We start from the raw sequence: 11,008 nt of genomic DNA on the forward strand, positions 1-11,008 counted from the left end.
TTGTTGGTTTAGGGGGGTGTTTGGTCAAAAAATAGTGATGATGAAACCTTAAGATATGTAAAATTCATTCATTTCAGGAACTTGGGCTGTCTCAATCCAAGACTGACCTCACTAAACCCAACTTGTGAAGGGAGGTGCCGAGGTGCATATGGTTCTTGTTAACTTGGGCTTCTTCGATTTTCAATGTCTAGGCTGATCGCAGACCTGGGTTTTGACCTAGGGTCACCTCATGCTAATTATTAGGATTGCATTGAACCCCAGGGGCTATGGGGTGATCATTTCTATCCTGGCCCGTACGTCCAGACAAGCTTGGCCCGCAAGTTTCTGGACTTGCAACTGGGCCCAACACTTCAGGCCCAGACTGGTGCACAACGTTGACTCAACCTCAGTCTGCCTTCTATATCATACTGACCACAAACGCAGCCCAGTAAGGTGATCATGGGCCTGGCCAGGGTTTCAGGCCTACAAGATTAATATATTTTTAATATAAAATATAATTGTAATACCACTTAAAATGTTTAAAAAATATAATTGAGTCAGCTCTGGCCTGGTGACATAAAATATTGGTTATAAAAGGGTTTTTCTTTTTTCTTTTTACCCCGCATTGCGGCAAACTAATACATGAAAAGAGGACAATCCATCAACTGAAAGTTCTAGTGCAACTACACACTTATTTAGTCAATTTTTACTTTGTTTCTCCTAACAACATATATAAATGGGTTTAATTTATTTTTCTTGGTTTCTTCTCACACAGGTCGGTGTTGTGTAGTGTGCAATAAACATGTGAAACATCAATCAAAGTCACACACCATCCAGCCCCCGGTTGGATGTGCTCAACGACTTTCAGGTGTCCGACCGGCAACGTCAATCACAAATCGATATCTAACATCATTCCGAGCAAGCCGGTCCATGGCCTCGTTGATCTTATCTGGAGTGACGATCTCCACGTCGCAGGTGATGTTGTGCTTGGCACAGAGCTCCAACATTTCTTGTGTCTCTTTCATTCCACCAATCATGCTACCCTTCACCACTCTCTTGCCTGCAGTCATGAGTCATTCTAATCAACCAAATTAAACCTACAAACTTAACCAACCAACGAAACCCAAACAAAATTAATTAAATCAGTAGTATTCACACACTATTCAATAGCTGCCGACCTCAGGATCCTTACCGAATATGAGAGGGAAAGAAGGCAGCTCCACGGGCTTATCTGGTGCACCAACCATCACTAGAGTTCCGTTCACTTTAAGCAGTTCTAGGATGGGTCCTAAAGAATGCTTGGCTGATACTGTGTCTATTATGAAATCAAGACTCCTCCTCGCTGCCTGTAATTCTAAAGTGTAAATGCATATATTTATGTACAACAAGACTTCAAGATTATTATTTGATAAACCATTGATGTAAAGAAAGCTAGCAGCTGCAAGTATTGATCAATGGATCATATATACCAAAAGGTCCATACATACCTGCATATGTTCAGAATTGGTACTGAGAAGAAAGTCATCTACACCGAGGCGGTCTTTAGCTTCCTTCTCTTTGGAGGGAGAGGTGCTGATGACGGTGACGTGGAGCCCAAATGCCTTAGCAAACTTGATAGCCACGTGTCCAAGACCCCCTAGCCCTACCACCCCGAGTTTTTTCCCAGGTGATTCCAGCATTTTATTGTCTTTCATAGGGCAGAACACCGTTATCCCCGCACACAGTAGAGGCGCTGCACCATCCATTGGAAGCTTTTCCGGCACATGCACCACAAACCTGCCCACCCATTCAAGTTAACTTTTAACAGAGTCCAAAACAATAACCGTTGCTCCATCGGCTCTAATTAAGATTTTAGGGTCTATTTGATTCATAGTTGGAATTGAAATTAATGATCTATTCCCATAGTTTGTTTGATTCAGATGAGAATTGAAATGAGATTTCATTGCAACAGAAATGTGAATGAGATTCTAATTCTGTCCAACCATACAGTCTGAAGATCCGATCCCCTCTTACACAGACCTTGTGAACTATCATGAGCTATTTATATTTTGATGTGGATTTATAACATATATAATTCAAACATAAATGAACCAATGATAAAATAATAACATCATAGTGAAACGCACTCTGTTATACTTGTACAAATAAAAATTAAATAAATTATGTTACATTTTTAATGTGATAGTTTGAAGCTTTCATGTATTGTGCCATTAAAACTTGGAAATACACGTAGTTAGACTCTTTATTAGGATCAGAAAAATGCCACGCCATGATACATCAATCAAATAGAAGGTCTAAGTTAGTGTTTAATATGCTATTAAAGAACTGACAATAACCTGAGTTTTAAGGCTCCGTTTGGGAGGGCTTTGCGTTTTAAAGGACACAGAAATCTCTCAAGTTGAGCTTTATGTTATAAATGGTATTCCAAAAGTTTGATTTCGGTTTCCAAAATTTTCACCAAACAACAAAACTTGCTCGTTTTCTATGGGGCCTATAGTACATCCCTATGATGTATTGGAAAACATCTCTTATCATAATATAAAAAATGAAGATGTTATTATCGAGAAATATTCCCAATATACAGCGAGATGCGCTGTGAGACGTTGTGGGCGCCCCCGGGTAGTTGGCACTTGGCATCATCCATTCACTTGATTTGATAATTAAGTTGCCCGGATGCAACAGTAAGTAGCGTGATGTGGTCTCTTCACGTATTGAAATGGATGTAAGTTTTTAAATTTTAATTGTCTTCTAACCTTCCGCGCAAAGTATCAACATTATAATAGTAGGGACCGATGCACATGCGTGCACTAAAACATATTATCCTTCGAATTTAAAATTATATATATTAGAAAGAGGAAAGTGGGGGAGTTCAAAGGTCCTCTCACCACAGATTTCATACGGATCACTCTCATTTTTTACATATATGGTTAATTATTTTTAAAATTAAATTATTAAAGGTCCTCTTTCAATACTCGGTGTTTTTAACATCTTATGTCCCCTACTGGATCCCTACTTTTCTCTTAAATAGGTTAGGGGCCAAACTAAGACCAACTCTGAAATGGACCTTAGCAAGGACCGTGAGTGATGTCAAAAAATAAAACCCTAATTTGCCAACCCAATAGAGTGCAATTTGGGTAGAGTTGAGTTGGGAGTTGGATAAATTTTCAATGGATTTGAACACTAATAAAGGCGGATTTGGCTCTCCAATGAGATTGTGACACATGGTATATCGGAATAAGTAAGTGACATCCAAAACCATTTAGGCAACAACTTGCTTTAGCCAAGATGATGGTGTCTCAGCTGTCGATTTGGCACAGGCGCCGACCTGGAGACTTGCGAGACGTGCTCGCCGACGAATTCAGCATGCATATCCCAACACTCCCATGATCCTTGGAAGTTGGCCCACGTACCGAACGATCTGGAGGGTGGTCAACGTGCATGGTGGTTGCCTTCGGGAATCTCGGACCACTTAGGTGACATCTCGGAAATCTCGGATATGGTGCGTGAAGCCCACGCCAAACAATGCCTATATAAAGGCACCAACCCCAATCGCATGGGGGGGGGGGGGGGGGGGGGGGCAAGTAAGCATATTCTATCTCTCATACTCTATGATTTTTAGCTCGCAGTCTACCATGAGAGTACTGACTTAAGCATCGGAGCGACATCGCCGGGTTAGCCACCCCGAGTCCTCTGACATTGATTCCTTGCAGGTCTCTAAAGAACTACGAAGCACAACAATCAATCCAGCTCAGCCCAGTCAGTTCGGCACCTAACCTGCCCAGCTCGTCACCTAATATGCAGCTCGGCCCTCTGGTCAGCTCGTCACCTAATATGCAGCTCGACCCAGTCAATTCGGCACCTAACATGCCCAGCTCGGCCCAGTCAGTTCGGCACCTAACCTGCCCAGCTCGGCCCAGTCAGTTCGACACCTAACTAGCCCAGCTCGTCCCAGTCAACTCGTCCCTAGACCTGTTCATGGGCCGGGTAGCCCGACGGCCCGCCCGCACCCCGGCCGGGCTTGGTCATATAATTAGGCCTACGGGCCTGACCTCGGGCCTAACACAGTAAGCCCGACTGTGTTTCGGGCCGAGCTCGGGATTTGTCAAAAAAGCCCAGCCCGGCCCAACTCAGTATTATATATTTTATAAAATATATAATATGTATTTTATATATTATATAAAATATATAAATAATATAATATTTATTAAAATATATATTTATAACTTAATATATATATATTTTTATTCTTTTCTTTATAATTTCAATCTCTCTCTCTCTATTCAGTCGCTTCAACATTAATAATAGTAATAGTATAGGCTAAATTTCGGGCCCGGGCCCAGGCTCGGGCTTCGGGCTTTTTATGAGGGCCGGGCTCGGGCCCAAGTTGTAGGCCCGATGGTCGGGCTCGGGCCTTAAAAAATTTGTTAATACACAGTAAAAGCCCAGTCCGAGCCCAGCCCGTCCCGGCCCATGAACAAGTCTACTCGTCACCTAATATGCAACTCGGCCCTCTGGTCAGCTCAGCACTCTGGTCAACTCGACACCTAATAGGCTGCTTGGCACTTTGATCAGCTCGACACCTAATAGGCAGCTCGGCCCTCTGGTCAGCTCGTCACCTAATATGCAGCTCGGCCCTCGGGTCCGCTCGTCACCTAATATGTAGCTCGACCCAGTCAGTTCGGTACCTAACCTACCCAACTCGGCCCTGTTAGTTCGGCACCTAACCTGTCCAGCTCGGCACCTAATCTGCCCCCAGCTCGGCCTGGTTAACCCGGCATCCAGGTCCTCATCCATCAAAAGTTCTCCACTTCAGCCTCTGAGTCATCGACCACTTGAAAACAGACCAAATGACGAGGTACTTAGCTAGAAAACTGATACTTCACGAAAAATTGATACATCAAACACCAATGCATGCTTGATGTAATCAGCAAAATTCTTCAAATTTGGCAACTCAACTTTCAGCCTTAAATTAGAGGTGATCATGAGTCAGGCTGAGCTAGGCTTTGCACATTTGATATTGGCTCGTGCTTGGTTTCAAGCTAATAGCTTTTATGTATAAAATATTAAATATATAATATTTTATATTATGTCATATAATGTGTATAAAATGTATTTTATACATTATATAATATAAAACATTAAAAAATATATATCAAGATCAAAATATCAATATGCTTGATATGCGAATAAAGGCATACTGGGCAGTATTGGTAGGTTTTTTTATTTTTTATTTTTAGTTTTTTCCGAATCTGGTTCAGAGGGGCTGGTTTAAACTTTAAAGTTCGTCCACCCTCTGAACTGGTCAAGACCCCAAAACACCCTCTATAGGGGTGTATCAAAAATCTCCCGATACAATACATATCGATATTTTGAACCTTGATATATATTATAGTGTCATGTTATAATATCTATACTATTATAAAATCGTATACTTGTGTTGGTTTTGTGCATGTCACAAAAGCTAAATTCGATTATATAATATTAACTCATATCTACCTTTTCCTTTTACTTGCACGCATGCAATATACCCTAACACTAATTTATACATCAAATAACATACACACACACACTAGTTTCTACATAATGTGTGTCTATAGTATAAAGCATGTATTTTATCAATAAAAAATGTATAATTATTTCTTAGATGTAATATATATATATCTTATTTTTATGTTTAATTCATATTTTTTAATTAATTTTTTTATTTATAAAATGCTAAAAATTGTGATTTGAGATCTAAAAATAGGTTTTTTTTTTATGAAAATAGTAGGACAAGGTTAGTCTTCAGAAGTTTATACATACATTAAGCCCCGTTCACTTTTTGGTAAGTTATTTACCCGGGTAAGGAAACATTTACCTAGGTAAGTGTATTTACCCATGTTGTTTTATTTTCTAAGTAAAAAAAAAAAAAGAAATGACCATTTTAGTCATAAAAATCTACTAGTAAAAGGGACATTTTTATGCCATTCAAGTGTTGGAAGCTTTCCCTAAGTAGGAAGATTATTTACCCACCTAGAAGATCGGTAACTCGTGAGCAAATGACAGATTTCATATTAAATCAAATCCGAAATCTTAACTCGTGACAATTTAAACGGTTCAACCAGCGAGGTGAATGATAGAATGAAAACACTAGAGAAAACAAAAACAAGGTTAAATATGAAGCAAACGTAAGCAAAAGTAAGCCACTCTAACTCGTTGGAGGTGGAGAAGGTGGAGAGCTGACATCAAATCCCACTGCGCCAAGATGTGAAGGGGATTGAGGGGAGGGGGAGGGTGATGGGCTTTTCCAAAAGATAAGGCACATTCCCTTTTGGCGTTTTCCAAAAGATGAGATGGCCGATGGGACTGGATCGAATCACTCCCCAGTCTGGACAAAGGGCACCTTTTTGCTTAGAATATCAATAAAAAATAATATTTTTATAAAATAGTCAAAATAAGGTATTTTTTTTAAAATATCAAAGACAATAATACTGTTCATCGTCTTCCTCTGCTAGAAATCTTATATAGAACCCCTCTTAGCTTGAGTCTCAAAGAAGAAAAAAAGAAATTAAAATAATCAATTTGCTTCTCCTTGTTCCTCCCTCTAGCTGCCGAAACAGAGATAAACCCAGCCAATCTTCGAGGAAAGGAAGAACACCCCAATGGTGACGTCAGAGAGAGACCCTACTTCCCAGTTAGCGTTGCCGCCGGGCTTCCGGTTTTATCCGACGGATGAGAAGTTATTGGGCCTGACTTATCTTTTACCTTTTCAACAGCGTCCATCTATCTCAATAAACCCTCCTAATATCTATTTTCACCTCTTAGCACCGCCCGCTTTGATGTGTTCCAGACCCTTTATATTCAATCAATTCATCAGGTTTTTGTAATTTGAAATTCTTTCTTCACTCGGCCAGTTTGGATTGGTTCTTACTTGGCTATTAGAATGGATAATTCTATTTACCAAAACCTTGATGGATTACTTTCTTTCTGATGGGATCAGATCCGGGGTATTTGGATGAATACAGGGTAGAGAAAGAAGATAAACAGTATCATTCCGCTTGTTTGAGTTAGAAACCCTTTGATATCATCTGCATTAATTACCAATAAAGTATTTGCCTCCTGCCCAGGAGATCCGGACACACTTCGGTGGAAAGCAGTGGATGGATCCCCACAACTCATTAAGAGAATAATTAAAGCCATTAACTTCTTTATATTTTCTCACATCTACTCTGACTATGATGGCAGCACTCCTTGCGACCCTCCAATGAAAGCATGAAACACGCGAACTGCGGTTCAAGCCACGCCAACTGATTTTTATTTTTATTTACAAAATCAATTGCTAGACTGTCCATCTTTAATTGGAGTGCATCATGGGAGTCATGCGACCACGGTCGTAGCACATGTGCTCTCAAGATGAACCTACCTCTTCTCAAGATCTTGAGAAGAGAACAGATTCAAGAGATGGTGTCAATTACGCATCAAATAAGGAAAAAGAATATGAGATTCATTAGAAACACATGAAACAGGGAAGAAGAAGAAGAAGAAGAAGGTGCACGGGTGTGGTGTACCTTTGGTGTGCTACGAGCATTTTGGAGTAGCCTCCATAGGTGATGCTTCCATCCCAGAAAATGCCATTATAAACAAACTGAACTTTGTCACAGTAATTCTCCTGAGATTCCTTGCAGAACTCACAATCCAGGCACGACGCTGCAATGCATCCCACACCGACTCGGTCCCCCATCTTGAAACGCGTCACGTTACTCCCCACCTTGGTTATCACACCGGTAATTTCATGTCTGCGTGCCGTAAACTTTTATTTTTTAGAAACACAGCTGATCGACAAAAGGATTTGAGCAAATGAACAATAGTGAAAGGAGAAGAAGAGAAAAGATTTACCCAGGGACCACAGGATACATGGTGATCCCCCAGTCATTCCTCACATGGTGCAGGTCAGTGTGGCACATTCCGCAGTACAGGATTTCAATCGTAACGTCATCAACGCCATTTTCCCTGAACAATTTAATTTATCAATTTGTTTAACAACGGTTCAGAGAGTTGATGGATGATGGCACTGGTTATGTGCCTATGGGCCATGGCCGTGTGTGACTGTGTGGGAGAGAGGAACAGACTACCGAAAAACAGAGCTTTTCAACTGAAATAACCAAAAAATATACATATAAGAGAAAGATTGCTACTTTTTTCTTTTCTATTACCTTCGCTTGAATGTAAAGGGAGTTATCTTGCCAGAGGAGTCGTGAGCTGCCCATCCAAAGACAGTTTGAGTGTGGTTTGGGGTAGTTTGAGCCATTCTTTGGACAGAGAGAGCAGCAGCACAAACAATCAGGAACGATGCAGTTGGCCCCAACGTCTCCTTCCTTCCAGCTTTTAATAACAATAACAAATTAATATCGATAATATCGATGGAGTAGTTGGCCCATCCCACCAAATAAGAAGTAGTGAGTACTGATCGGAGTTGGTATATAGTCTGAGTCCGGATCTCCTCCCAAGTCTCAACAAAAAAACCGTTCAAACACCTTTTAACATGATTTATTTCCACACATCTGATACATGGTGGGTTTCAGTAAATTTGAGAACACAGAGTCACAGATCATGTTTTCATGCGGAAACAGTTTTTGTAATTCCAACTCAGGTAGTCTTTTGTTCCCTGTTTTAATTGACCAATTCACACTCATATAGATATACTTTTATTACATAGTGAAAAGGAAAACTTACAGGACATAAGCCTTTGATTAGTGTGGGACCTGTGGGTTGGGTTGCTCCCGATGGATACATGAAGGTACCAGCCAACCCATTTTAATCGCCATTATATTATATTTAGGGATTTTTCGACTGCAATCCGTAGATTTAACATCAATCCATGATTAGGATTCATTCTGCCCCCCCTAGAGTGGATTAGGGAGTTCTAGATTTTTAGGGGTTGGATTGGACCGTAAAAACCCTTTGTATTTATGCAATGGGGTCCCAGTCGCTAAAGTCTTGGAAGGGGTAATTGATTAGTAGTCTTGGGTTCCACTTGCTCTAGATTTTTTTGCACAAAGTAGCTTGTCTCGGACTCAAATCCGGATTTCCTGTCCACTATTCTCTACCCACACTCTATCTGCCATGAATTGCAGTGTCACACATCACTATCTTGTATTGTGTGAGATGCAGGCTGCAATATATAGTGGGTAGTGCATCAGTAGAAAAAGTGAGTAGAAAATCTGGATTGCTACATGATGACCAATAAAATCAGATTTATAATTTATGCCCTATTCACTTATAAGTGTTTTCTAGGAAAGACTTATTTGGTCAAGTACATTTACCCATGTTATTGTATTTTCCATGTAAATAAGGCAATGACAATCTTAGTCATACAAATTCCATTATTAAAAAGGTATTTTTGTCCCATCCAAGTATTGGCAACTTTTTTCTCGAGTTTCACTTTATCAAAAATTTCCCCTGAACTTTTAAAAAACCTAATACATACCTCCCTTCCGTCACTAATCCATAAAGAAAATGCTTGATTTACGGATTATTTTATTAAAATACCCATTTTACCCTTCAATAAATGATTTTACATGAAATTTTACTAAAATAAACTTTTACTTAGAATCATCAATTTCGGTCCTCTTTCCCCTTTTTCAATTTTCGACCCCTGAAACTCATCGAATAAAAAACAGAGGCAGCACTTAGCTGCAATAGGCTTTTCCACTCAAACTTACTCCGAGTGACAAAGGGAGACAAAATTCGTGATTCACCCACGAGAGGACGCAGAGGCAAATTTTATCAGATTTTTATCTCGATAGACAGAAAAAGCCTTTTAATTTTCTAAACACCATTGTGTTATAATACTTCTCATGCATCTCTCTTATAGTCTCCCTTATGAGTTGTCTCTTGGGGATTTATAAAGACTATACTTAAGGAGAGGAAAGGAGATGTAACGTGCTCAGATGAGAAGAGAAGGAAAATGAGAAAATGAAGTAAATTGGGAGGAGAGAGAGAGAGATGCATATAGAAGTACCTTGATTAGTGGGTTTAGGGTAGGAGTAGTCATTGTTGAAAAGAAAAATGTTGGAGGGCATAGGAATGTTAGCGGTTAGAGAGTAAGAAAATTGGAAGGGCCAGAGAGCGAGATCTATACTTGGAGTCAGAGGTTAGAATGAGGCTATAGAGAGACAGTTGGGCAGACCCAACATTGAGTCCCTGTTCCATAAAAAGATTGAATTCCTATTTTACTCATCCCCTATATGTAAATACAGAGATAAGAAAGGGCTGAGTAGTTGTCGCCATTGTGATCTCCCCAATTTGTACTTTATCCACATCCACTCGGCCATGGCTTCCGACTTCAAGGCCATAAAGAGAGAGAGAGAGAAGAAACAGTAGAGAAAATACTTGGCTTCTTAGAAATGCACGCAAAACCCTTCTACCGGTTCTAGGGGTGGCAATGAGCTGAGCTATTTACGATCTACTCGAGTTCGGCTTGACTCAATTTCAATCGAGCTCGAGCTTGAGCCCAATTTACAGGCTCGATTAAGCCGAGCTCAAACTTAATAGAGCTCGGCTCGCGAGCCAAGCTTGAGCCTATATATGTATATATATTATAATTCTTAATTTTCTAAATATCAAATAAAAAATATTTTTATATGTAATTTTTTATTCTTATAAAATATTTTTCCTCAAATCAAACTCGAGCTTAAGCTCAATATTCTAGCTCGAGCTCAAGCCTCATACTATTCGGCTTGGCTCAACTCGAAACCACCCCTAACCAATTCATCTGAAAACTCATTGCTATTAAGTACCCTTTTAAAGGTTGTTGCAAGCTTATTGGCCGGAGATATTCTTCGATGAATGGGATATTCAAATAGATGGTGCCGCTGCAAATGATATTTTCTACTATTTAGGGTTTGAAGTTTACTCTAAAAGATGAATTAGTTCACTATTCTAAACTAGTAAAGCTGAGTGAATAAAGTTGGATTAGTTTACTATTCTAAACTAGTAAAGTGGAGTGAGTAAAGATGGATTAGTTTACTATTCTAAACTAGTAAAGTTG

At 39.8% G+C, this 11,008-nt stretch overlaps 1 protein-coding gene across 1 annotated transcript; it reads right to left on the minus strand.

Annotated features, from left to right (window-relative positions):
* Positions 1-563: 563 nt before the first annotated feature.
* On the minus strand, positions 564-8,624 carry LOC104603648 (putative cinnamyl alcohol dehydrogenase 6). The gene is made up of 6 exons (XM_010267726.3): positions 8,172-8,624; positions 7,855-7,968; positions 7,527-7,754; positions 1,467-1,755; positions 1,172-1,325; positions 564-1,039 (listed from the first exon to the last, which is right to left on the minus strand). The coding sequence occupies exons 1-6, from the start codon at positions 8,264-8,266 to the stop codon at positions 834-836; spliced, it is 1,086 nt and encodes a 361-aa protein (XP_010266028.1). The 5' UTR covers positions 8,267-8,624; the 3' UTR covers positions 564-833.
* Between the last annotated feature and the right edge of the window lie 2,384 nt (positions 8,625-11,008).

This window comes from Nelumbo nucifera, chromosome 5 (assembly GCF_055504915.1).
Source record: "Nelumbo nucifera cultivar China Antique chromosome 5, China Antique-T2T, whole genome shotgun sequence".
Lineage (NCBI taxonomy): Eukaryota > Viridiplantae > Streptophyta > Magnoliopsida > Proteales > Nelumbonaceae > Nelumbo > Nelumbo nucifera.

Bases quoted from the DNA above. Each gene is read 5' to 3' on its own strand.
- LOC104603648 (XM_010267726.3), bottom strand. From the start codon at position 8,266: ATGGCTCAAACTACCCCAAACCACACTCAAACTGTCTTTGGATGGGCA. The intron at 1,756-7,526 runs GTACACCACACC...ATGGGTGGGCAG, and splicing joins ATGCTCGTAGCACACCAAAG to GTTTGTGGTGCATGTGCCGG. The intron at 1,040-1,171 runs GTAAGGATCCTG...TCATGACTGCAG, and splicing joins TTCTTTCCCTCTCATATTCG to GCAAGAGAGTGGTGAAGGGT.